The sequence below is a fragment of the Suricata suricatta genome, chromosome 4 (genome assembly GCF_006229205.1).
Source record: "Suricata suricatta isolate VVHF042 chromosome 4, meerkat_22Aug2017_6uvM2_HiC, whole genome shotgun sequence".
NCBI classification, from domain to species: Eukaryota; Metazoa; Chordata; class Mammalia; order Carnivora; family Herpestidae; genus Suricata; species Suricata suricatta.
This window is the reverse complement of record NC_043703.1, coordinates 11,775,851-11,803,718: the sequence shown is the minus strand read 5'-3', so window position 1 is coordinate 11,803,718 and position 27,868 is coordinate 11,775,851. Positions and strand designations below refer to the sequence as shown.

Genomic DNA, 27,868 nt, shown 5'->3' with positions numbered 1-27,868 from the left:
TCATGACCTGAGCCGAAATCAAGAGTCAGATGCTCAACTGAGCCACTGAGGTGCCCCCAGAATGAAAAAGTTTTAATTTAACCTCTTTTGTCTTAAAGATGCAACATCCCCCTTATGCCAAAAACTTGATTCCCAATGATATCAACATAATAACTCACTTACCTCCACCGGTAATGAACATACAAGTCTCAGAAAAACAATTTCACAAAAACAATACACCACTTCCACAAACAATTACTGAAAATGGTTTTTATTAGCCAATCATTTATTTGTTGCCACAGGTTTTGTCCTTTGGGTATATCCCACTAAGAATGCACAGTGAAATTCCTGTATCGTAAAGTCATTTGAAACAATTCCTTTGTGTTTAATGTCATCAACTTGATATACGGTTATGCTCATTCATTTCATTTTGCTTTCAATTTTGAGGAATTAAAAATTATTTTAATAATTATGTAATAGTCACATGGCCCTAAAGCCAAATCTATAAAGCAAATTATACTTGGACAAGACTATTATCCAACCTTGTCCTTTACATATCACTCTCTCTCTTCTCCTATAGGTAATAATTTAGAGTTTGTTTGTTTTCCTTTCCACCTAGAAAAAACAGAAGCAAAATATACTTATGTATATATCCTTCCTTTCTTAAATAATAGGTAGCATACTACTCACTTTTCCCTGTCTTGTGATTTTTACTTACAGTATGTAGAAAATCACTCCATAGCGGTGTACAAAGATATTCTTAATTTCTTTTTATATACATAGTATTCTACTGTGTGGATGTATTGTAGTTTATACAAGCGATCCCCTGTTGATGGAAATTAAATGCTTTTATCAATGGAGTTTTATACTGAGTAACTCTGTCACATGGTTAAACAAGTCCCTGTGGAGGGACTTTTCAAGCCACCTTTCAAGTTACATCCTAATTCTCCACGCAAGGGGCTGCTCTATTTATGTACAGTAACTAGGGCTGGTTAGTTCCCAGGTAGCAAATATTCTTGATAAGATATTAACTATCCTTTTAATTTGAAAAGTTACTTCAAAAAAAAAAAAGTCTTATTGAAGGGAGAATGAGGAGTTATTGTGTCCTAGGCACAGAGTTTCCATCTGGGATGAGGAAGAAGCTCTATGGATGGCTGGTGGCAGTGACTGCACAGCCACTTGACTGTACACTTGAAAACAGTTAAAGTGGGGGACACCTAGGTGGCTCAGTTGGTTAAGCACCTGACTTCGGCTCAAGTCCTGATCTCACTGCTCATGAGTTCGAGTCCCACATCAGGCTCTGTGCTGACAGCTCGGAGCCTGGAGCCTGCTTTGGATTCTGTGTCTTCCTTGCTCTCTGCTGCTCCCCCACTCATGTTCTCTCTCTCAAAAAATAAACATTTAAAAAATGACTATATTTAAAAAATAGTTAAAATGATAAATGTTTATCTTACCTCAATAAAAAAGGGAAAGATGTATGGGAAACACAAAAAATTTACTTAAAAACAGCAATAAAATTTTTTAATGTTAAAAAAATTTCCCCAATAAACTGCTACTTTATTGTGTAACTGTATACCCAAATAAAACTTTTATACATAAACGAAATGATATTTTTAATTCGTGTGACTGCGCTTTGTCACGGGGTCAACAGGAGACGTCCTCGATGAGGAGATGGCTCCTTTCTCCACTGCTGCCATAAACGAGGGCTGGTCACCTTCCAGGCTGAATCATATCTGACATGGCATCTGTACAAATTACTCTCCGGGTTTAATGAGGAGATGGCACTTTCCAGACTTATATTTATCTTACTACACGGTGACTTGAATTTTATGGTGTCTAAATGCGGCATTTATGATCAGGAAATCCAGCTCAGTGACAAAGGAGACAAACTGTTATATCCATTCCTGCTGATGTTGGAGTCCAGCTTTATCACACTGCGCTCGGACGTCACGGACTCCGGGCAAACCTTCCTTCCTAGAGAATTTTCTTAAGCCCTAACTCTGGCTCTCCTAACGATGGGCTGTGGACTCTGCTGAGTTGCCAACAGGCTTCACCATCGCTTCTTTGTGACTTCGTCTCCACCTGTAAAATATGGCCTTGCCACTGACTGAGGATGTTTCAAAGATGCCAAAAGATCCTTGGCATCTGGGTGTTCAAGATGTACATTGCGTTTTCTTTCCTCAACTGGTTATGTGAAAAACAGCCTTGAAAAGCGTTCAAGTAGGAAAAGCAGCTATTTTCCTTCTTGGGGAAAACCCCTCTTCCTTTCATCGCTGTGACCACACGGGGCTGGGTGACAATGAACTCACCCGCCATGAGAGCTGTCACTTGGCTGGGGGACGAGGTGGGCCGCACAGCGTGTGCACACAGGGCTGCCGGCGCGCTGGGCTCGCTGACCACCTTGTCTCCGAGGATTCGCCTGGGAAACCAGGAAACTGAGGAAGGCGGACCTCTTGATAGAGCCAAAGAGGAGAAGCCAGAGGGCACAAGGTGTCCATGCAGGCTTGGCAACAACTAGCAGAATCCAGGGCCCGGCCGGCCGTGGTGCGGCAGAGCGTTCATCCAAGTCCGCTGGCAGATCTGGGGTCGGGACCCGCCTCTCGGGACGGGTGCCGGAGACCCAGCGGCGGCACCCAAAATGGACAGCGTTTCCACGTACCCGGCCGTTTGCCTATCTTGTTTCGTCCACCCACCCCCTTTCTTTTTCTCAACGATTTTAAAGCAAATTTCACACGCCATGTTATTTCACCCCCAAGTATTCCAATATCCTGGCCCTCTTGGGAATGTCAAGTAATAAATACCCAATATTCACTATGAGAAAATCAGCAATGTTATTTTTAATACGGATGTGGTACAGAATGTTTAATTACAGCAGGGCAGAGATCCTAGTTAAATAAAATTAAAAACTTTTATTTTCCCAAATATAAAATTACTAAATTAATGTCTCAAAAGAAAATATAACATGGTGAAAGCTTTAAATTACGCCACTGTCACCACAGGATTTACGATTTGCCAATCACATACTCCACCACTTCGGCAAAAGGACAAAATTTTTAAAACAGTTTATAAACCTAACATAGCAAAGACTGTATACACCTCCATATTGCACTTTTTTTTATGTACAAGGATAAAACAGTAAAGTCAAGTGTATTGCATATACTAAGAACGGCACAAATTCGTCACAATGGAACTTAATGCAGAAGCAGATGTGAGGAGTATTAAAAAAATGTAGAAATGTGATCCATGTATGTACAGGGTGCAGAGACTGTATTAACAAAGTCATATGTACATAACGATATTCTGTACTACTTTTAAATTTTTTAGCATAGTTTTATTTATTAATAGAGGCCTTTGGTTCTAAACTGCTTGACTAGTTTTAAGCTCACAAAGTTTCTTAAGCTTTCCTACTTTTGAGATGCAAGTATATGGGTATAAAAGCACTAAACCTTCTGGCTCACTGGTACAAAAGTTACAATGATCAGTTCCCTTAGGTCATCAAAAACTAGTCACAAAAATAGTTCTTGTATTCAACCTGAATGTGCCACAGGAAAAAAAAATATTTTCAAGGTTTTCCAGCTTAGCCTAGAGGCAGAGGTGACACCCCAGCCTCCATTTCAGTGCTACTGTCCCTGCTCCGTACATTCCAGAACACGTGTTTGTTCTAGGCCATTTATTTTAATACTACTCTGTATGGAAGAATAAAATCTCACTCCAGCTTAAGAGAGTTCACCATACACCCCTGTTAAGACATGATGAAAAGTTCAAATATTGCCAGCAAGATTTAAAAAAATATGTGTACCCTCTTACGACTCCTCTAGAAAATCGGCTATGAAATAACACAGTTCCTCATTTCCTTCCTCCCCCATTCCCCTTCACTTCTTCTTGTGCTCGGTCCTCCCCGTGTCTTGCACGAGCCCAGTGATTAGCTTTGGAAATCATCCTGAGTTTGCAAATGACAAAGCAAGTCCCCATGTGTGGCCCGTGAGGCAAAATCACACAATTGAGGACGAGCTGGTCATCCCGTGGACCAGGGTGCTTGTTGGAGTCCCGCTGATGGCATTGAAGATGTGAAGGGAATTCGGTAAAACGCTCGTCTTCTCCTCCAGTGGGCAAATCTTGAGGCACAGAAACACAACATTACTGAAGTGTAATGCCCCCAATGACATTTCTCAAAATGGCACGTTTCACGTAACACAGCTTATCATCCAATGGTCACTGTTACTGTGGATGATGGTCTCAGAGAGCTCAGCTTTGGTGGTTTGCAGAGGGATTGTGTCAGCTCATCTAGAAAATGGCCTTTTTCAGGTCAGGATTATAAGGAGAAAGTCAAGAACAATGGGTTTTGTTTCCTTTATAAAGTACGGAATGGAGCCTCCTAGACTCACCAGACTGTACGGCGGTGAAGTCTACCTTACACATACTTGCCAGGGACACGACCTAGCCCTATCCCTTGGACAAGTTTTTGAAAATGAATCCTGAGCATCTCTGTTTCTCTATTGGCTCCTTTTCTCAGGGTCTCACAGATTTCCATCCTGGGAAAGAGACAGCAGCTGCCCGCGTCACCCTGAACAGGTCTCTCTTCACACCTGGTAACGCAGGGGAGAATTCTAGGGGCGAGACTTGACCTGCTGCCAGGTGGAAATTGAGGGGAATATACATACACAGTCAGAGAGGCTCCTCAAAAGGAAGTCTACTCCAGGTCACAACCGTTTTTGCTAAAGGATTCAAAAGAATTTAATCTTCACAGTTGTTGAGATAATGGAACGTTCAAGGTGCAGTTTAGAGCATGGCACTGTGTGGAATGTCCGTGTGGTTCGGGACTTATTCTAACATCATCAGTCCATATTCTTTCCCTACTTTCATCTCTTCAGGGCCGAATGCGGACGCCCACTGACCAGACTCCCTGCAGCTTCCTCCAAAACTTCCTTCCATGAGACCATCCCTCTCTGCTTACTTATTCACACATTTCTTTCTTTCATCAGTTCAATTTTTTTCTACTTTTCTAAATGCCCAGAAGAAGGGTGCCTCTCTCTGCACACAGGCTGTCTTTACGCCAACGTCTGCAGTGGTTCAAATTCAGTCATAACTTTACGCGAAGCAGTTTATCGAGGTTCAGAAAAATAACATTAAAAAAATGACATTACCATCCCATCTGGATGTGTTAGCATGGAGGAGGAGAAAAAAAAAAGCAAGCAAGTTAAAGCTCGACATTTCAGTTAGTTTCCTGCAACAGAAATTTCCTAACTAGATGGTCACATGATGATGTGCACTGATACAAGAGGTCCTGGCTTTCGTTTGCGAGACTAAACGACCATCATGTAGGGAACCGGAAAAGGAGTTGTGTGCGATGGAGGTACTCATGGTAACTGTGAAGACTGGCACTGGGACCCGGAAGAAGTTACTGTCCTCGACGGAGAAAGGGCCCCGACAAAACCAGTACTCTGGGAACTGCTCTCTGCTCTGCACTAAGTTGCCTGGGTTGCCGCCCCCTCTGACTACTGGGCCCACGTACAGGATCCTACTGAAAGGAGGTCACACAGGAAGGGGATAGCAGCAGTGTAACCAGGAAGGACGCCCAAAATAACAAGGAGAAGCCGCCATGAAGAGTCCACTGGCGCACCCCTGTCAGCTGTGAACAAACACTGAACAACCCTGTTTTTTTAGCTGGCGGAAGACATTTAATGTAACAAAGTCCTTTAAACTAGGCTGGCAAGTCTTGGTCTTTAAAGGATTGGGTGAATAAAACAATTCCTAGGAACAAGATATGTGGTGTTTCTGTTTTATGTGAGTTTTGTTTTGCGCTAGATTAGGGTGGGGAGGGACAGAGCTTTGGGCTGCGACCACCTCTAAGAGTGACGTAAAGGAGGTGGGCATGGGTGCTGTTCTCCTCTGGCTGTGTTGGATGGTAACAGGCAGGCTAGCTGGTAGCCATTCCCCAAGTAACCTGTGTTCAGGGAGTAGCAGCATGTAGCATGCTACATTAGTCTTCAGATACCAAACTTCTGGAAGGATCTCAGAAGGTTTAGGCCATCCCAGGGGGCATGTGAGAACCCAACTAACGTGTGCTCACTAAAAGTGACAAGGGCCCAGCATGGCGCCTACCTGCTCATGCATGATCTCGGAAAGCTCTTTGGCCATCTCCCTGTAGTTGGCCTTCATTTCTTCCTGGTACTCTAGCTGGTCCTCTTTGATCAGCCTCTCATTTACTGCTAAGGCTTGACCACAAGCTTCCACAAATTGCCTGAAATGGTAAGAGAGAGGGAAATAAAGGCATGTTGAGGACAAAGAGTGAGTTCAATTGGTAGCATCTCTTTCTTGAAAGAGCATAGAAATGACCGACAGTTGAAGAGAAAGAGACATTTCCAGCGTACTTTACCTGAAAACTTCTTTAAGCAACTTCACTTTGTTGTCAGGGTATCTTTTTGTGTTTGTGTCATCTAAGAAAGCTCGGGCATATGCCAGTGGACCTGCGTTGACCTAGATCAAGAACAAAGATTTTAAATTACGTTATTATACAAAGACTGTTCTCATTGATTTGGTTTCAGTTGGCATGTGCTAACAATGCTGTTCAAACCAGTCATGACCCCTGCCCAGGAACTGACAACTCAAAAGAAGAAACCATGAACAAAGCTTACACTGTTATATGTCACTTGATTTTATCACCTCAGACATCATCAGGGCCCTTGAGATGATGGCCCATTTTATGAAGGAAGAAGTAAAGTTTGGAAAACAGAAGGACCTGTTCAAGGTGGAACAGCCAATAAGCAAAACACCTAAGGTCAGAGCCCAGGTCTTCTAATTGGTATTTGTGCTACTCTACACTGACCGAAGGCCCATCTGGTGAGGTCAGTGAAAAACTAAAGAATATAGGATATGGGCCAATTTTTAAAAACCAACCGTTCACCTCCTTGAACTCCGTAGACGGCTGTGGGCAAGCCAATTTGCTATCTTCAAATGAAGTAACCAGCTGAGCTGTGATGGAACCCCAAAGATCAGGGGCATTCAGCAACAGGTGAGTGAACCAGAACCCTGCATCTCTCGACTGGGCAAGAAGGGCTCCTTGAAGCTGGGTAAGTCAGGATACATGGGAATGTGGAGAAAAAGAGGGTCAGACACACTGGGTGGGAAGGAGAAAGTCCCAGGCATCTGAGACGGTGAGAGAAAGAACTTGGCCATGTGATGATCACGTCAGTCCCCTGGGAGGTCTAGCAGGCCTGGGGGGGTTAGTAAGCAGGGAGGGTCTGTTGGTGAATGAGCTGGGCTGTGGTTCTGACCCACGGCGGGCATGTCCTGTGCAGTAACGGCAGGAGAGCTGAGGTGTGAGCATTGGCACCAAAGGTGGGGGGACAGAGAGCCACAGTGGGGGGAGGTGGGCCCTCCGAGTCAGGAACAACTAGGTAGCCTTCTGCGATGACTGCAGGTATCATCACACTGGTGTTGTGTGGGGAGCTATGTTAATGACCCGGATATGACCCAAATAACCAATGACCCAAAGTGACCCAATATACTCAATTTTAAGGATATGCAAAGAGGAAAGTTGATAGGATTTCATAAGGGCTGACATAGCCAGATCTTGGAGTACAGACTCACACAGCTACCCTGATGGCTCTGTCCTCTACAAAAGCAACCACAAGGATGCTCTTGGTGCAAGAATTACAGAAATGCACAAATAAAATGGTAAAGTTAATTTCCTATGGCTGCAACTTCACCGTTACCTTGGTGGGCACACGCTTATATAAGAAAAATCTCAGGGTCACCTGGGTGGCTATAAGTTAAGCAGCTGAGTCTTGGTTTCAGCTCAGGTCATGTTCTCACAGTTGGTGAGTTCGAGCCCCGCATCGGGCTCTGTGCTGGCAGCACCCTCTCTCTCCCTCTCTCTCTACTCTTCCCCTGCTCAAGCTGTGTCTGTCTCTCTCGAAGAAATAAACTTAAAAAAAAAAAGCATCACCATCATGGAATGATGATCTTTGCTTTTTAAAGATGATCGGGTATTTATAAATCTCTAAGGTCACTGTCAAAGAGAAGGGCGCACTCTGCCCTTTAGAAAGCTCGGCCTGTCCAGCCCCACCTTTACTGGCGCCCACACCTCTCCGCTGGTGTGCCAATAGAGGCTGGATGTTCCCAGGCTGTGTTAATCAGTGCTTTTGTTTTTTTAGCTGCAGAAAAGTGTGGCCTCTGGACCCATTATGTAATCACTCATGTAGCTAGAATAGTTATCATATTCACTTGATAACTTATTTTGGTACATAAGTCTTTCAGGGCATAAAGGGAAGGCGTTGAAACATCTAATAGGCACTTTTGTGGTGAATGACATTTTGAAAATGTTAGGCTACAATCCAGTGTGGATTTGATTAGAAAGATAACAAGAACTGATTCTAGAAAACAAAATGAAAAAAACCCTAAACTTATATATTATATCTATATGCAACTGTCATAAATGTAACTTTTTAAAAGTTTTTTTAATGTTTATTTATTTTTGAGAGAGAGAGAGAGGGAGGGACGGAGGGAGAGAGGGATAGAAACAGCGTGAGTGGAAGAGGAGCAGAGAGAGGGGGAGACACAGAATCTGAAACAGGCTCTAGGCTCTGAGCTGTCAGCAGAGCCCAACACGGGGCTCAGACTCACAAACATGAGATCATGACCTGAGCCAAAGTCAGAAGCCTAACCAACTGAGCTACCCAGCCACCCCAAATTTAACCTTCTTTGAAGAAAAGGATTGGATATAAGGATATGTGTGTATGCAAAAGATGTGCTAGAATTATTTATATATACTTAAAAAAATCACTAAAGCAACAAAGATACTAATACTGGAAGGAGGTGATTTAATGTTTACCAATTTCCTAGGAAATCACATAAGTAAGATACCTTTTAAAAACCCATTATTTTGAAGTATAATATGCAAACAAAAAGGTACGTATATCACGAGGTCATAGCGTATGAATTTTCACAACTGAACATATATATGTAATCAGTACTTAAAAAATGATCTTTTCCCTAAATGGTGCATGTTGCTTGCACAGCTATATGGAAAAAATATATCTTGACCCCTATTTATTACCACATAATAGATTCCAGATACAGGAATGCCAAACAAAGGAAGAGAACATAGGAGAACATTTCTGAAACAGATTTAAGAACCAAGTTCTTAAAGAGGACATAAAAATGTTACCAATTACGGAAAAATTAATTGAGGTACAGTAAAATGAAGACATTTTTATGAATCAAACCATAGCATGAAGAGAGTGAAACTTAAGGGACCTTTTCAGATACAATTTCCATAGAAAGCAGAAAACAACAGTTTTATAAGGAAACCTACAGCTCTTCACACTTCTTTATATTTAGAAGAGTCTTGATGTTTCCAGTTAGGTGCCTAGAACTCCCGCGTTAGGTACCAGGTTAGTATGGACAGCGGTCTCCTGTCCCCAGCACACAGCTCCTGGACACTCCTCCAGGGGGCGCTGGGTGGGGGACCCAAGTCTACCACCCCCTCTGGTGTCAGGAGACACTGCACAGACATGGAAGGTAACTGGGATGACCAGGTAAACTGCGGTCTACACCAGACCTTGCTAGGCGTGAAACTGACCAAGGTCCTGATGAGCCCCTGCGCCTGTCGCCCTGTGGTCTGCTTTGCCCAGCGCTTGGCTCACCTGGACGCTCACGCTGCCTTGGAGTTTGAGCTGCAGCTTGATCATGTCCACTTCGGCGGAGGAGCACAGCTGTCGGAGCTCGGCCACCTTCTTACTCATCTCGTCAATGGCTACTTCGATGGGGTTCAGGTCGGTGTGGTGCTGGTACATGACGGGGATCCGCTTCTTCACATAAGGGAAGCAGTGTATTGCTGCGGATGAAGGAGACCCAGAGTTGCATCATCCTTACTACCACTGAGGAAGGAGCACTTACAGTGCCCATTTTATAGAGAAGGAACCCAACGCTTGCTAAAGTCACAAGCCAGTGTTTTGTGGAGTCAGAGCACTGTCTTCCTTGATCACTGTGTATGTTTAATGACAGGTTCTATCATGTAAAGTCAAGAGACGTGGGTCCTTGTTAACCTTTAATGTGAGAAGTGTATGTTTGAAGCAATTACTGTCATTCCCTGCTCAATTCTCTCAACCATAAATGCCTTACCTTCCTTGGAAGTTGTGAGATCTGGAAGACTAGTAGGTATAAGAGGGCTTTGAAAACATAAAGAACAGTATACAGTTTTGAGATAGCAACAGATCAGATTTTAAGTCCAGAAAATAGTTCCATAAACGGCCAACAGTAAGAAGGGCCATGGGCGTGTTTCATGAGGCTAAGAGCCATGTCAAAACACCGGTGACTAGTGTCATCACAGTATTTCAGAGAGAAAAGCTAATTCCATGGATGTCTGTGAGGTGTACGTGGATTATACGGATTTCATTCAGTGTAAAAGTCTGGAGTCTTGAGATGGTAACTGGAGACTGAGAAAATTCTCGTCTCTACAGGATTGAATCACATGCTTGAATTTGCACAAAGCAGAGAAATCAGTGAAAAACAACAAGTGAGAATGTATTTCCAAGTATTTTATGAACCAGAAGTTCACAGGCTGTTGTAGTCACGCGAATCATAAAGACAGTTTGAAACATAAGTAAATAAACAACAGAAATAAGAATACTTACGCTTTCTTATACTTGTTTTCCCTATGAAAAAAAGCCAACCAGTATCATTTTCACTTATCATAATAAGATATCTGAATGTATCAATACTGGAGAGTTTAAGAATAAATGGAAAGACAGCCAGTTCTAATTTGGGTCCGTTTTAAATTTCTACCTTATTGCTTTACATGGTATATAAATATCTGTAATATCTTTATTTAATATATACATGAGTAGACATTAATATATACGCTTAAAAGCCTATTTTTTAATAAGCAAAAGTAAGGTGGGTGTGCTCTGTTTGGATCACTGTTATTTAAGTGGCTGGGGAGAGTGCACTCAGAAAGGACTCAATGAGACAACGGGGCGAGCACCATGCGGCACCCAGTCCAGTCGGGCCCCCCAAAGTCTGGACAGAGCGGGAGGTGTTCAGCCTGCTGCAGCCTCAAGTCACATCCTGACAGGCCTGTACTAGTCCCTCAATGTTTTATCGATCTAAGACCAAAGGTCTGTGCCTCCTATTTCTTTTGTATTCCTTGTGGACGGTTTTTAAGTGGCGGGAGTGGGATGAACCTGACACTTCCTTGGTAGCGTGACAAGACCCGGGCCTTGCTGCTCTCTCGCCGGAGAGCTGGAGGTGCACCGGGTGTGGACAGAAAGCACTTTACAGAGTGCCAGTGCACGGCCAAGAGTAAGAAGGGCCGTGGACGTGTTTCATGAGGCTAAGAGCCATGTCAAAACACCAGTGATTAGTGTCATCACAGTATTTCAGAGAGAAAAGCTAATTCCACGGGCATCTGTGAGGTGTATGCGGATTACACGGATTTCATTCAGGGTAAAAGTCTGGAGTCTTGAGACGGTAACTAGAGACTTAGAGAAGCAACGGAAAGTATGATGATCCAGAAAACCCAGAGCCTGTGCATGAGCCCACCAGCTCCATGTGAGCTGGGGCCCCCCACCCTCCTTGCTGGCCCCATCCTTTCCCCTCTCCCTCGGACTCCCGCAGCTCCAGCCGTGCGGGCCTGGTGGCCGTCCCCTGAATGTGCGGGGCACAAGCACTCCCACCCGCTGGCTTTTGCTCTGACAGCTCCTTCTCCCCCCAGATGTTTGCATGGCCTACCCCTCACTTCCTTAAGTCTGAACTGAAGTGTCACCTCCTCCAGTGAGGTCGCTGGGCTACTCCATTTTAAACTGCAACCTTCCCCCCTTAATCCCACCTTTCTGATCTCCTTTTGTTTTAGTCCAGAACACATATTACCTTCCAACACAGGTACGTTTACCCACTGTGTTTTAGAACATAGTCTAGAAGGAGACCACCTAAGGCAGACGGGTATGTTTCGTTACTAAGCCAGGATGGAACAGGATGGAATTTGGTGGAATTAATGAATGTGTTAGTGTCCAAATGGCTAAATCAAAGAGCAAAGTGGCCTGGAGGGTGGAAGATGAGGTGATCGACTGAGCAAACTATCACCTTCTTATAAAATGGCCAGCCCTCATGCTGTGCAGCCTTTTAGGAAGGAAGGTGAGGAAGAGGGGGCTGAGGGCGTGGGCACCTGTACAGCCTGGTGAGACCCAACAGAAGATGAAGAGCAGGAGAATATTTCTTGCCTGAGTGGGAGTCTGGGCAGGATTTGGAAGATTCTGGAATAGAGATAGGGAAGAAGCTCCATGACAAGAGGAGAGAAGGGATGTTACGTTGGGAGGCAGGCTCAGAAGTTTACACCAAAGGGGTCTGGAGGTTTTTCTGGTTTTCCAAATGATCCCACAGTTGTCACGAACTGACTGACCTATCCAGGGAAGTGAGTCTCTGCTAGGTTCAGAGGGCAGGGCGGGCCGGGACTCCCCCACAACCTGGACGGTCAAAGGTCTGGTGTGAAGGAAAGCAATGGGAGGAAAACCTGAAGGATTAATAACATAGGGGAAAACTCTCAAGTTCAAAGTCTTTAGAATATCCTGGTCAGTATGTCTTTAAATATATAGAACTCACGTGTTTTTAGAAGCATTTTTACAGTCCTTTCTATAAATCTTTCTGCTGCCCAATAACTATCCTTTTTGATATTTTGAGATCTGTCAGGGTAAAAACTGTAACTTTTTCAGGGTATTTTGTTGTAGTGTAATCCCCTTTGGTTCATCAGCAACCTCAAAAGGCAAGGGACTCAATAGTGGAGAAGATCCAGCAAAATAAAGTGCATTCTTTCCCCTCCTGAGTGTAATTTATGATGTTCTCTAACACAAGGCGGATAGTGTAAGTCTATCCATTTTACAGATGGGGAAACTAAGACGTAGAGAGAGGTTAGGTGACTTGCCCACGACCACACGGTGAGCACTGCCCCCGGTCTGCAGGGCCCAGGCCTGGGCTCTGTGCTGCCCAGGCTTTCCCAGCCTCACAGCCGCACCTGTGTTAACTCTGCCTCTCTCTGCAGCGGTGACGCCCTGTCTGCTCTGTTCCGGCAGGTACAGAGCTTTCCTCTTGTTCTTTAGCTAATCAAAAATATTTCTGCGACAAAATGGTAAGCTGTGAGCCTGAAGGCAATCTGGTTGGGGACAGCACTGTTTATAATGGTAGTCACTGTTTATGAATCAATAATGGTACCTGAGCGGAATAATCGTAATAAAAAATCCTGACCCTGACTCACCAGGGAACTAGGTTTATTTTAAGCGTGGTACGCAAACTGCAGCCGCACCAGAGTCACCTGGGGGGCCCTGTTCCACACAACCAGCTGGGCCCCACGCCCAGAGTTTCGGATTCGGTGGGGCTGGGCGGGGCCGCAAGTCTGGATTTCTCCCGAGTTCCCAGGTGGTGCTTATGCTGCAGGCCCAGGAACACCATGCTAAGCACGGATTTAATGACAGTTGTAGAGATAAATGCCCCAGGCCGGCAAAATGACTCCACCTAGAAGTGTAGTTATCTTGTCTAAGAAGAATTTGCCACCGTGTCCATTAGAAAAACAAACTCCTCTCCCTAGGGGGAGGGGCTACCATTTTTGAGGACAATCTGTATTTCAGGTGTTATCATTACTCTAAAAGTAGTAGGGGCTCTTTCTTTAAGAAAGTAGGTTTGTCTTTTTCTAAATTTTAACTTTTATCTCGGTTCCTTCCTAGGAAGGGTGAAGAATTCTCTGTAATATGCTGTTCTGAGCTATTTTACAATGAGTCATGTTCTCTCTTTGGTGATAGCTTTCCTGAGATACAGACTCACCCACGGAAGGCATCCAATTCAGTGGTGAGAGCAGAGCCCATGTGACATGTGGCATCTTAGCAGGAGCCCTTCCCCTCATCATCACACTGTTCCCTGTTACTGCCTGGCAACATCGGCTTCTCGACAGAGCAGTGGACACCGTCCTGGGTCTGCTGAGCGGTCACTTCAAAACAGTGGCCATAGACAGGCCTGGCTTTCCGAGCAGACCTCCTCATCGATTTTATTTTAAATGAACACAAGAAAGTGTTCTATTTTAGGTTACCCCAGTCACACTGCTGACCCCAGCCCAAGAGTGGACCGGTCAGGTTCCCCCAGAGAAGGTAAAAATCACTCCCAAGAGGACTCTAGGCTGTCAGGAACTGGGAAATGATGCAAAAACACATCTCCGAGAATGGGCTATCAAGGGCTAACCAGTGTCAGAGAATCTATCACAGCCCCTGCCACAGCTTCTGAAGGCAGTGAGGCTCCTGGAGGTACAGGTCTCCAAGCTGAGGCTGGCCAGCCACTCTCAGAGATGAGACACACGGGATCCGGCCTCATCTCCCATTTATTCCCTCAGCCTAAAATCCCTGACCAGGTTCAGGCCGGCACCAGGGTGACAAAGACGTGTAAGGGGTCTCTTCCTGGGAGGGGCTGTGTGCAGGGGCCCTTGAGGCCCTGGGCCTGGAGAGAAGTCTGTAGGGGTTTCAGAAGGAGTCTGTAAGTCACCTGAAATTGTGTGCAAAAGCGCTCCAAGGAGATAAGGGCCCACAGTTTTCATCAGATTCTAAAAAAGGGTCAGTGACTTGACTTTTGAGTATGAACTTCTGGTTGAGTAGAAGAAGAAAATGCTAACAGATAAATAGAAAAATGTCAGGAGAATTCAAAAGTAAGCATTAGATAAATGTTAAGTTGAAAGAGATACTTGGAGAAAGTTAACTAAGCTCGAAGGGCCCTTCATTCTAGAAGTTTCTGGATCCTTTCCAGAGAAGTCTATCTCGGTGTCCGGGCTAATGTGTGTATGGGATTCTGGAAGGTATTGTGTGAAGTGAAATAAGGCAGTTAGAGAAAGTAGGATATCATATGATTTCATTCATTTGTGGAATTTGGGAAACTCAACGGATGAACATACGGGAAGGGAAGGGAAGGAAAAATGAGACAAAAACAGAGATGGAGACAAACTATAAGAGACTCTTAAATACAGAGAACCAGCTAAGGGTTGCTGGGGGGGCGGTGGGATAAGTGGGTGACAGGCATTAAGGAGGGCCACCTGTCGGGATGAACGCTGGGTGTCATGTGTAAGAGATGAATCGCTGGTTCTACTCCGGAGGCCAAGACCACACTGTATGTTAATTAACCTGAATATAAATTAATAAGAAAGGAGCCGGGCAACGCTACCTGTCAGTATGGTGCGCCGTTTGCACTGCTCCTCCACGCCGCCCTGCCTTTTCCCCGTCTGAGTGAAGGGCATCTCGAACATGAAGCGGCGAATGTTGTGAGATCTCTCAAATTCCGTCTTCCTTTCTTGCAATTCTTTTTCATCAAAGAATGGAATCACATGAGTCACCTGGATGTATGCATACTTGGAATCCAGATCCTTAGGGTTGACCTTTAAGGGAATAAACAAAATGGGAGACTCAACTTTTTCAAAGCATCCCTAAGCTTGTCTTTCCACTTCATATTAATAAAAGATGTGGAAAAGTTTAGAAAAATGGAAAAAAAACAGTACAACAAATACCCACATACCCACCACTTAGAACGGTTGCTAATGCCTTGTTTCAAGCACACACACACACACACACACACACACACGTGTGGATGCACACTCACACATGTACATGTAGAGTTTTTTTTGGCTGAACCATTTCAAAAGAAGTGGTATCCATCCTGGGACCTCCTCCAGCATCTCCTAGACATGAGGACACTCTCCTCCATGGCCACACTGCAGGTCATACCTCATACATCCAACACCCGGGCCATTAAAGTTACTCACACATCTGCAGAATCTTACTTATCGCTATTTATGTTTGAACCAGAATCTAATCAATGATCATATTTAATCTCAAATTCTCCACTTATTTTTTCCCCTGACACTGAAGTTTTGTTTTTAAGACATCACCTTAGTTTTCTTGTGAGTGACTCCCTGTCTGGATTTTCCTGCTGGCTTCCTAAACTGTAGTTTTACATAATTGGCTTAGAGAGAAAAGTGCTTATTTTAGTAATAATGTTTAACACCTAGAACCTCAAATTATAATTATAGACAGATTATGTGTAAACAGATGTGGATGAATTAATTTAATACCGGTACAGACTACTCAGAGACTAATCTAACCGTAAGTTTAGCTCCTGATTAACTCAGCACATAAACGCTTTAAAACTGCATTGCTACAATTCAATTAGCAGTGCTCTAATGGCTGTGATGTGCTAGAACATTAAACTCAGGCATTTCCCAGAAGAGCCCAACAGCTAATTTATTAGAGAGACAAATCAATTTTGCACATATGAGTTGTATTTAAGCTTGTAGAGCAATAAAAGGGGGAGGGTCTAAAAGAAATGACTGCAAAGAATTTGGAGACACTTCTTGGCCAACAAATAAATGAGGCCAAGAAGGTTTTGCTAAAAGCCTCAAGTTATCATGCACCACTGTCCTCTCAACAGGGTTGTTTGTGAATAAAGATGAAAAAATGGGCATGAATGTACCTAAAACTTTGTAAATAAAAAAAATACATAGTCATATGTTATTAACTTCTATTTTATCTTTATTTATTTTTTAATTTATTAAAAAAATTTTAAAAACATTTTTATTATTTATTTTTGAGAGACAGAGAGAGGCACATCATGTGCAGGGGAGGGGCAGAGAGAGAAGGACACACAGAATCAGAAGCAGGCTCCAGGCTCTGAGCTGTCAGCACAGAGCCCAACGCGGGGCTCGAACCTACGAACTGTGAGATCATGACCTGAGCTGAAGTCGGACACTCAACCGACTGAGCCACCCAGGCACCCCTAACTTCTATTGTAGAAACAGCCATCCGGCCAATCGCTCCGACTGTGTTCACACCTATGAAACGTGACTCTCCTTAGCAGAAACAACGTAAAAAGCAGTGGAAATGCATGTGCTTGCCTAGTTTTCAGTGGCATCTCCTGAGTCTTCATTTACGAAGTTGGACGTATGAAACAGGAGCAGTGGAGGACCGGTATTTGGGGGAAGGGAGGACGCCGGGTAAGTCTTCCAGGTGCTACAGGAACAGCAGATTAAGGGAGAAGAACGCAGGAGGTCCGGAAGAGAGGCTGTCATGTTAAAGCCACAGCTTGACACAGACAAAGCTGTCGGTTTCAGAGAAAAGAGGGAAATTGGACCTGGGTAGTTTGGTTTAGGAAAAAAGTAGGCCTTCAAAAGGTCGTGTTGAGGATTCTGGTTCAAAACAGACCAACACTGCTTGCGTATCCCTTTTCCTTCATGCAACTCCATTAAAACGCAGTACAGAATTAACCTGAGAGGACCAAGGAAAGAGGACAGCAGACAGCAGCGGGTGAGAGAGTGCATGAATTTCTGGAAGGCAGGTGCGAAGAGGTGTGCTACCCAACTTGGCAGAGACACCGTTTTCCCACGCAGGCAGGGCGAGCATGGCTTCTGAGGAAAGGGGCCCCTGGCGATGATGGAGGTGCGCATCTCAGTTCCCGCAGAGAGGGGAACCAGTGAGTCAGGGAGTGAGAGAGCACAAGTGGAGGAGGGCCAGAGAGAGAAGGAAGGAAAGAGAATCCCAAACAGGCTCTGCACTGACTGTTAGCACAGAGCCCAACTCGGGGCTCGAACTCACGACCCAGGAGATTATGACCTGAGTCGAAACCACAAGTCAGACACTTAATGAGCTAGGTCACCCAGGCTCCCCTCGCAGGGTGAAATCTCAACCTCCAGGGATAGTTCTGAGAGGTGGGAGGTGATCAGTCATGAGGATGGAGCCCCCACGAATGGGATTCATGCCCTTCCACCATGTGAGGACACGGGGAGGAGATGCTCATCTGAGAACCAGGAAGAAGGACCTCGGCAGACATAGAAAATGTCGGCATCTTGATCTTGGCTTTCCCAACCTCTGTAACTATGAGAAATTTGCATCATCGGCCAGCTGCTCAGTCTGTGGTGTTTGTTACAGCAGCCTGAACACACTGATGTCCGCAGCGGACCAGCAACAGGACAGGGTGGCCAGGAGAGGTGAGGTGTGGGGTGGAAACCAGGGTGAGCAGTTAAAGTCTGTTTGGAATGGTGAAACCCCAGGGTCCCTTCCCTTGTCCCTGCTGCCCAAGAGAGAAGAGGCTGTTCCTTGGAGAAAGGGGTCTGGAAAAAGTCTAAGGGGGCTCACCAGTTGCAGCGGAAAGCAGGGGCAAAGTATGAAGTGGATCCTGGGACGAGGAGGTGGAAGCCTGCAGGCTGAATGTGGGACCTTCAGCCCTTGCTGGTGTCCTGCATCCAGAATCCGGAATTACCTGGTCCCTTGTGCCCTCTACCACTTGGACAGGAGACGGAAGACTTCCCTGCAGAAAATGCAGGCCCTCAAGAAGCAGATTTCAGAGACTAGGGACTCCAAAGCAGGGCTCAGGAAGGAAAATGAAGTATAGATTCTCCAAAAGGGTGAACTTAGAAAGACATAGAGCATATCACTGTTGGAAACTGAGCAGGAGGACATTTTTATTTGTTTGATATCTAATTCTTATTTTTATTATTTTATTTTCTTTTTAGAAGAGGTTATTTTATTTTTGAGAGATGGAGAGGGAGGGACAGAGTGGGAGGGAGAGAAAGAATCCCAAGCAGGCTCTACACTAGCAGCACAGAGCCCGATGCCGGGCTCAATCTCGTGAACTATGAGATCATGCTCTGAGCCGAAATCAAGAGTCAGACGCTTAACTGACTGAGCCACCCAGGTGCCCCTATTTTATTATTTTTAAATTGAAGCAAAACTGGCACACAGTGTTACATTAGTTTCAAGCAGCAACGTCTCCATACCTCATGCTGTGCTCACCTTGAATGCAGACACTGTCACCATGGGACACCATTACAGTGTCGCTGACTTTATTCCCTGTGCTATGTTTTATGAGTTATCGACCCTGTGACTGGGAGCCCGCATCTCCTCCCCCCCTTCACCCGTTCTGTCCATCCCTCCATCCTCCTCCCTTCTGGCAACCATCAGTTTGCTCTCTGTACTTATAGGTCTGATTCTGCTTTTTGGTTGTCTGTTTGTTTGTTTTTTTTAGATAGCAGGAGGATTTCTTTTAAAATATTTATTTATTTTTGAGAGAGAGGGAGAGAGAGACACAGCACAAGCAGAGGAGGGGCAGAGATAGAGAGGGAGATACAGAATCTGAAACAGGCTCTAGGCTCCAAGCTGTCAGCACAGAGCCAGATGTGGGGCTCGAACTTGTGAACTGCAAGATCATGAAGCCGGATGCTTAACCGACTAAGCCACCCAGGTGCCCTAGCAGAAGGATATTTTTAATGCAAAAACCAGGAGTTCTATCTTGGCCTGAATTTCAGAAAGCAAAGGGGTACCCAGCTTTTTGGAGATATCCTAAAGACAGTGGGATACACACACACACACACAAAGTGTACTTTCCGAAAGGGTCTTTGTAAGAGCAGTACAGCAGAGGACAGCCTTTCTAAATAGAAAGTAGATCTCATTCTTGCAAATGTGCCCGGCTGGTTAGTTCCTTCCTTGATCTGTCTGTCTGCCTGTCTGCCTGTCCATCATCTTACTGAAAATGTTAATCAAATGTTAATTATTTTGTAAAGAATATCTTTTTAAAATCATGAAATATTTACTTAATGAAGGACATCTGGAAAGTACAGAAAGGTATTGAGAAGAAAACAAATGACACTTGCCACTCAAGGCCAACCTCCTAATTTTTCCTGGCTCCCCCCGTCTATATTTATGAACAGATATGATCAGGTATACATTATCAGTCAATATAATACTATAGAACTGTGAAATATTTCCAAACATGATCATACCTTGCCAGAATCCTGTATCATTTTCACATTTTCTGAACCAAATTTATCTGAGTAGAGTTTAAGGAGTCTCTGGGAAATTTCTGACAAAGGTGTGAGTTTGGGTTCTTTGTAAATATACTCTTTCCCATCTTCATCTTCAAAGAATCCCTGTGACATAAAGCACAATTAGAGCTGTTCCCAGGTAGACGCCCCAGGCTCACCACCCAGGAAGGGTTCTTGTGTTATAATGGTTAAAAAAAAAAAAAAAAAAAAAAGGTGGGCGGGAATGATTCTAAAATAAGATCCTACTTAAACAGGCTTTCTGAATAGGAAGGAAAATGATAATAATGTGAAGTCGGGGTGCAAAGATAAAGGAAAACACAAAACTGCAAACTCATTCAAGAATGCTGTCATTAAGTGTTGAGTGAAATGGAAGACTGGGGACTCGAGACTGTCCTCTCATGGTCTAATGATGGGCTTCAAGCCTGTTTCACATTCCCAAGAAGCAGAGCTCACGACGACACGTTGGGCAGCCCGCCCCGGGCAGGCCTCGGCAATGTACACACCGCCCATCTCCTGCCTCCCCGTTTCTACCTTAGGTCTACGGCCTAAGCAGACACATTCCAGTCTGGAGCGGGTCTGGAAAAAGTTATCTGAAGTTTGCATAAATTCTATTTTGCTTTACTTTTGAGAAAAATATGCAAGGGCTGGAGTATAGCATCAGCAAAGATTTTCATTATCACCAGTTGATCATCATGTGGTTTAGCTCCAATCAGGTCTGCTGAACACAAGGCTTCCTTGGAATCGCATGGGAAGTGAAAAAGGTTGAAAACTTTAAAGTCCAGACTGGGGTTAATACTTGAAATTAAAAAAAAAAGCTTCTCGTCAAAAAATAAAAGAGAGAAAATGGTGCAAAAAACACAGTATATTAAAAAAAAAATGCAGGCTAACATGAGACAAAGAACACCCACATCAAACTAGTTTAGATGCAGTAATTTCACTACATTACTTGCTTTTTAAGCATTTACTGTAATTACCTCCACATCTGTTTCACTGTCTGTAAACTGGTATTGCTATAAAGTTATAAAAGACAATAACAGCATAAATTGAAGGTTATATAATGCTCACAGAAAACCACACACCCTACACAAGTGTATTATAATTTATATCATTTAATCATGTTAGAGACTTTGGAGGTTAAATTTTCAGTTAAATTTAAATGAACCCTTTTGTACAGGGGTTCTGAAATATTACAACAGTAAATAATACTTGTGGAGATATTATATTACAAAAGAGAGATGCACAAGGAACAAAGGAAACCAGAAAGTCTTAATTTTGGTTTTAAAACATGCAGTATAGATGTGTAAGGAAACAAGTGATTTATTTTTGTAAATGGAATAAAATGTTAATTTTTTTTTTGGAGTTTGTAATGACTAGACAGATATATATACAGACTTGAAAAGGAAACTCGCAAACCACACCAAAGATGCCGCTAAAAAATGTCTTATGGAGGGAGAACTTACCGCTGCCTTAAGAAAGTAATAAAGAAAAGACAGGAAGAAAGAAAAAAAGCAGAAAGTTTACTACTGAGGAAGATAAGAACTGTACTAAATATGACAAATTCATCAAATTAGCATTTAGAGAAAATAGAACATTTACAAAATGCAACTTTATAGAGTTAAAAAACAAAACAAAAATCAGGACTTAGAGGGACAGCCTACGGAACAGAGAGCAGACTCACCTGTCCAAAGAAGGCCACCCGGAAATACGTCCCCAGGAGCCTGCGGCCCGAGTGCATGACCTCAGTCACTTTGCTGTAGGCCCGGTGCAGCGTATCATACAGATGGGCCAGCCTCTGCAAAACAGGACAAAAATCCCATCTCTTCCCACTTGTAACTAGTAGAGTCAATTTTAAAATAATTAAGTGAGAGGACAGAAGTACAAATTCCTTGAACTTGAGTAAAGGAAACAAAAACAAGCCAAAAAACCCCAAACCCAAAGCCAAGAATGCCTTGATTGCACATCAGTAGTGACCACTTCTTCGACTATGTTTTCTACCCAGAGAGCCACCTTGTGTGCTGAGGGCCATCGAGTCTCCACATTGCAGTAAGCAACTTCTGTTTTCAAGTTAATGTGACGTGTTGGAGGTGGTAAAGTCCTACGATGACATTTTTAGTCTCTGCTTTTCCTACTTTCTTTGATAAGCTGGACAACACCCTTCCCCCACCCCCCTCCTTGCAGACCCCAGCCCAGAAGGATGACAGGGATACCGGCTTCTCACGGGGGTTTGGGGGGGGGGGAGCAAGGAGGAGCTCCGAGGAAGAAGGCACCCGATAATTATAAAACTCTGTTCTTGGCAACCTTTCACAAGTGGAGTGCCACAGTTACCAATCCTTGTTTTTTGAGATTTGGGGTTGCATAATGGCTTTGAGGTTGGTGACCTTCAGCATCACACGAGGGTCAGAGGCCACATGGTCATCCCTGACTGGGGACTGCCTGCTCTCTTGCATATAAGAAGGTCTGGCTGTGTGTCTTCCCACCGTCCTCCCAAACAGGAAAAACAAACCACTCAGATACCTCAAAATCTCTCCGCTTCTCATAAATGGGGATGATGAGTTTATAGATGTCAGCGATTAGCTCATAGCGTTCAGCCTTCCACAGTCCGTCTGCACATTGCTCTAGAAGCTCCATGAGCACATCCTGGTGAAAGAAGAAGGCCACCAGCCAGAAAACAGGGTTACAGGAAATATGACATCGTATTCTTTGCATACTGCTTAACAGGTTAAGAGGGCTAGAAAGAAAACTTCAAAAATGCATAATATTTCTAAACACTAACTTCCACACTTGTAAAAGCTCATCACTCTGTCCTTTTTAAGAATATTTTTTAATGTTTATATATTTTTGGGAGAATGAGTGAGCAAGCAGGCGGAGGGGGCGGGAGACAGAGGATTCGAAGCAGGCTCTGCACTGACAGCAGAAAACCCGATGCAGGGCTTGAACTCCAAAATGTGAGATTGTGACCTGAGCCAAAGTTGGACGCTTAACTGACTGATCCACCCAGGTCCCCCCACTATATTCTTTTTTAATGAGCCATCTTTCAATCATTTACAAGTATAAATGCACGGTCACAACGTATGACTGTGTAATAGTTAATACCATGGGAAAAACTGACATTGATTGCTTCACAAAGTCTCTCAAATTTTTAGTTCTCTTTTTATAATTAGAATTTCAATTTTTTTTCCTTTCTGAGAAACAGTGACAATGCTGAGACCCAAAGTTATTTAGCGTGGCTTCAAACCTAATTAAACACCTCAGAGCAATTCAGTAATGGCATGTGGTAGTTATGATGCCTGCCACGCTAACACTCTTTCCTCCTTTCCTTGGAAATTTCTACCTACTGGAGTTTGGGTAGTCAGCCCACTTCTATTAAAGTCCTTGAACTTTGGAGGAAGCTAACAGTTGCCATGACTCAAGGGTTGGAGCGTGTAGCTCAGGCATAAACTAATCAGCGTAAATCTATTTCCTGGCCACACTGTTTCTAAAGTGGATATGTGACCTAAATAGACCAATCCGGGTGAATCTTAGGACTGAAGTGACAGAGGTGTTCTCATGAGCCCAGATAGGAGAGGCAGCAAGGAGCATGACGGGGGCTAACATCCATCTCATGGCCAGTCAGGGGCCGGTCCGCCTTAGTAGCAGAGTGGAGAGCTCCCCCACGTCCCCCAAACAACTGTATCATGGATAACTCTGTTAAACTTTCACACTGACAGCTGTCAATCTCTCTGGAATTTCCTAATAGGAGGCAACTTATTTGATCTTTATTGTTTAAGCCCATTTGAGTGGGGTTTCATGAATGATGTTGAGCAAATTTTCATGTGCTTATCTGTCATCTGTGTAGCTTTGGCAAAGTGTCTACTCAGATCTTTGACTAATTTTTCCACTGGGTTGTTTATTGAGTTTTGAGAGTTCTTTACATATTTTGCTTAAAGTCCTTTACCAGACATATGGTTTGTAATTTTCTCCCAGTTGGTAGTTTGTGTCTAGATTTTCCTAACAGTATCTTTTGAAGAACAGAGGTTTCTAATTCTGGTGAAGCTCCATATATCAAGTTTTTATTTTCTGGATTGCGACACATTATATCAAAGAAATCTCTAACACAAGCTTGCAAAGATTTTCTCCTATGGTTTCTTCTAGAAGTTTAATAGTTTTACATTTAAGTTTATGAATCATGGAGTAATTTCTGAATTTAGTACAAAGTTTGGGTCAATTTTTTTAAAAATACAAATGCGCTACTGTTCCAACGCCATTTGATGAAGACTATCCTTTCTCCATTGAATTGCCTTCGAATACTTATCAAAAATCCACACCCTATATATATGTGTGTGGATCTAGTTCTGCCTTCCCTATTTCATTCCATTGATAAAGGTGTCCATCCTTGTGCCAATCAACACCACAGTTTTGACTACTACCACGGCTTTAGAGAAGGGTGTCGCCACAGTGACACTAATGATATTCTGAGCCGTACAACTCTTTGTTCTGGAGGTCTGCCCTGTGCACTACAGAATGGTTGGCAACATCCAAAGCGTTGACCTACTAGATACCATCTCCTTTCCCCCTCTCCCCTAAAACGTGACATTAAAACACATTTCTAGACATTAACAAAAGTCTCCTGGGAGATGGGGGCAAAATGATCCCAGTTGAGAACCAATGCTCATTGATAGTAACCTTAAAAGTCAGATAGTAAGACTCTTCGAATTTTTTCAAAATAGTTTTGGCTAGTCTATTCCTTTTTTTTTTCCATATAAATTTTAAATGAATTTTGTCAACTTCTACCAGAACTCCAGATAGGAGTTTGATCAGAACTGCTCTGTATCCATTAATCCGTTTAGGGAGAAATGACACCTTAGCAATACGGAATCCTCTACACTCTTCGATTTTTTTCGTCACTGTTTTGTAGTTTTTAGCATAGAAACCTATATACATTTATATCTAAGTTTCTGATGTCATTATAAATAGTAATTTTTTTAAAGTTTTTATGATTTTTCTCAAGGAAACTGTTTACTGAATAAGATTTAGAGTCATCCAGCATACGTGTTTGTAGGAATTATATAAAACAATCATTGATAAGGTGAAACCATGGTATAAGAATCTTTATAAAATAAGGTTGACTGATTTTCATATATTGATTTTGTATCCTGTGAGCTTGCTAAACTCAATTTTATTAATTTCTTTTGTAAATTCTTTGAGATTCTCTCTGTCACAAAGAAAACCATATCTAATAGGAATATAAGCCGTTTTATTTCTTTTTCTTGCCTTACTGCACTGGCTAGAACTTCCAGCACAATGTTGAATAGGAGAGTTGTGAAAGCAGATAGTCTTGTTTTATTTCCAATTTTAGGGAAAAGCACTCAGTCTTTCACCACTAGGTATAATGTTAGCTACAGGTTTTTTGTAGATAATCTTTTTTAGGTTGAGGAAGTTCCTTTCTCTTCCTAGTTTTGATGTTTTTTTTTTTTTAGACCATGAATGGATGTTGAATTTTTTCAAATGATTTATCTACATCTATTGAGATAGTCATGCAGTTTTCTATCTTTATTCTGTTAATATAGTGAATTATATTGACTGGTGTTCCAATGTTAAACCAACAGTGCAATCCGAGGGTAAACCCCGCTTGGTCATGATTTATTTTTCTTGTTTATATATTGCTAGATTAAATTTGCTAATATTTACTTTAAGGTCAGTTGCCTTTAAACATGTTTGTAACCTCTATTATACTGTAAACGAAGGGTAGGACCTATGTTTTTCATTAGTGATGTTTCATTGCAGACCTAATGCCTACAGTTTATAGATCCAAAGAAAATAAATACATTTAAAGCAGTTGTGAATCAATTTACCAGAAAAGACTGACTTAAAAAAAATCTTTAAAGTAAGACATTTACCTCTTCTGTCTTGTTTACAGCATACAAACAATAAAACTGTCATCAGTGTGACTAAACTCTGAGCCTCGGCTTGTAAGGAGGTTTACCAGTTGCCTCATACTTTGATTGCAGGTCTTTAATGGCAAACACTGAACGTTATGTAGTAACTACTGTAACAGCTAGAGATAAAGAAGAAATCAGGAAAGGTTCTAACCCCCTCTCTTCCCCTTGTGCATTTATATCAGAAAGATGCACATCTCTCTTAGTTTTGTCTCAAATCTTTTTCAGCCAGAGAATCTACTCAGGCTAATCATGACAAACCTTTCCCCCCCCCAAATTTTTATTTAAATTCTAGTTTGTTAACATATTATACTTCTATGATTCTTCTCACACATCTTTGATTACAAAAAAGCCAAATAAAAGCATACAAATAAAGCTTATATAATGTCCATTTCAATGCACTTACTTTTCCATATTAATAAAATGGCATGGAATAAAGATCTAACCTAATTTGGTCATTGTGAGGATCAAAAAAAATTTTACCCATCAAAATGCCCTGAAACTATAAATGTGTGGTGAAATTCAAAGGCCAGTTAAGCAAATCTCTCTTATTTCAACCATTACTTTCTACTTTGATTTTTTTTTTTAACTGGACTATGTAATATCCCACAGTGCCACACACATTTGATAGTTCGGGATTTCCTGGATGAATGGAGTAGTCTGCATTTTTCTTAGTAATATAATAATATTATTAATAGCTTCCCTTTGCTGTCGGGAAGTGAGTTAACAGTCCTTTCATCAAAACCTGCATCTCTTGCATACTTTAGGTCAAAGACGTTACCACTGGGTAGTCTTTACGCATCGCCCTACTCAGCAGGGCCGTGGGACTATAGCAGAGGTAGCAGAATTCTGAGAAGACTCAATTCCCCATCAGGGATGAGAATATTGTATGACCAAGACATTCTCCTGATAACTGAAGTCAAATGGAACTTTACCCATTTTTAAATTACTCTTAGGTTTAACTTATTGACTACTCATTTGGCCCCCTTTCTCAATATGGGGCTTTGTTCTAAGAGCAATTGTGAACTTTTGATAAAACTTTTTGTAAAAAACTACAATTGGTTCCACTAGAATGGCATAACCCACACAGAGAGGTGAATACACAGCGATGATACCCTGCTTATGGATGGGAGCAAAGAGACCTAAAGAGTTTTAATTCCAGGTCATAGCAGTTACCACACAATGAGCATCTGGAGTCGTTTTAGTGTAATCTCATAGAAAATTGAAAATTCTCCTCAAAGAGTTAATAAAATTTGTAGCTAGGCATGGTCACTACTGCATTGTTAACTTGACTCTTTCATTCGTTTGTTCACACATTTTAATCAAGCATCTACTATGTGCAAGGCACTGTGCCGGACACTGGGTTTACAAAACAAATTTACAGAAATAAATTCCGTAATTTATATAAGTGGCTCTAGATTTTTCTATTAATGCGGAAGGCAAGTTTTAGATGGCTTCTTAGGCTAGGTCACATAATGAAATTTGCTTTGAGCAGGAGGCCCTCAAAGACACAGAGGTGATGCACTGGAGCAGCGAGAATGATGTGCTAGCGGCTCATGACCACCAAGTGGAAAACGTGAGGTACATGTTAAGATACCAAGGACGAGGAAAACAGTGATTTCAAATACATACCCAAACTGCAAATCACAAGGGTAGATGCTCTGAACTGAGAGCGGTAGGGGTTTATTTATTCAACAGTAGTCAGTGTGTCCCTGGGTGAGTATGGGGGAGGGCAAGGATCAGTGAATAAGACACTTCCTGCTCTCAAAGAGTCCAGTATGAATACAGATCCATAAAGAGATTACAAAAAATGCTGGTAAGTGCTGATAAGGAAGCGTGCAGGCAATAAGGGATGCAGATAGGAGCAGTGTCCATCCAGTCATGGGGGGAAGGAGAGAAACAGAAAGTTCCAGAAAGTGGTGACTGAGTCTTAAAAATGATCAGCATTTAGTAAGGCAAAGGTGAAAGGTGGGACTAGGAAGTAAGAGAGGGAAGACACTCCAAGGAGAGGAAACAGCATGGACAAAAGACACGGAGGTGAGGACAGCATGGCGGGTGAGGAATTTACAGGTAGTCTGAGGGTTATTCAGAGTATAAAATCTGAATCAGGGAGTGGCAAGAGATGAGGCTGGCGGCGGGG

General features: G+C 42.9%; 1 protein-coding gene across 13 annotated transcripts in view; it reads right to left on the bottom strand.

The window, feature by feature from the left end:
• Nucleotides 1–2,786: 2,786 nt before the first annotated feature.
• Nucleotides 2,787–27,868, bottom strand: part of DOCK9 (dedicator of cytokinesis 9) — a 283,577-nt gene continuing 258,495 nt past the window's right edge. For 7 of the 13 annotated variants that reach the window (XM_029936495.1, XM_029936499.1, XM_029936504.1 and 4 more), the window contains 10 exons: nt 22,328–22,450; nt 21,492–21,605; nt 21,274–21,279; nt 20,788–20,823; nt 19,772–19,918; nt 15,169–15,379; nt 9,627–9,817; nt 6,356–6,456; nt 6,082–6,220; nt 3,972–4,094 (listed from right to left, as the gene is read on the bottom strand). In XM_029936495.1, the coding sequence (XP_029792355.1) occupies nt 3,972–4,094; nt 6,082–6,220; nt 6,356–6,456; nt 9,627–9,817; nt 15,169–15,379; nt 19,772–19,918; nt 20,788–20,823; nt 21,274–21,279; nt 21,492–21,605; nt 22,328–22,450 (1,191 nt within the window). Of the gene's footprint in view, nt 4,095–6,081; nt 6,221–6,355; nt 6,457–9,626; nt 9,818–15,168; nt 15,380–19,771; nt 19,919–20,787; nt 20,824–21,273; nt 21,280–21,491; nt 21,606–22,327; nt 22,451–27,868 lie in introns of all 13 variants that reach the window. The other 6 variants (XM_029936502.1, XM_029936506.1, XM_029936498.1 and 3 more) reach the window with 2 other exon arrangements.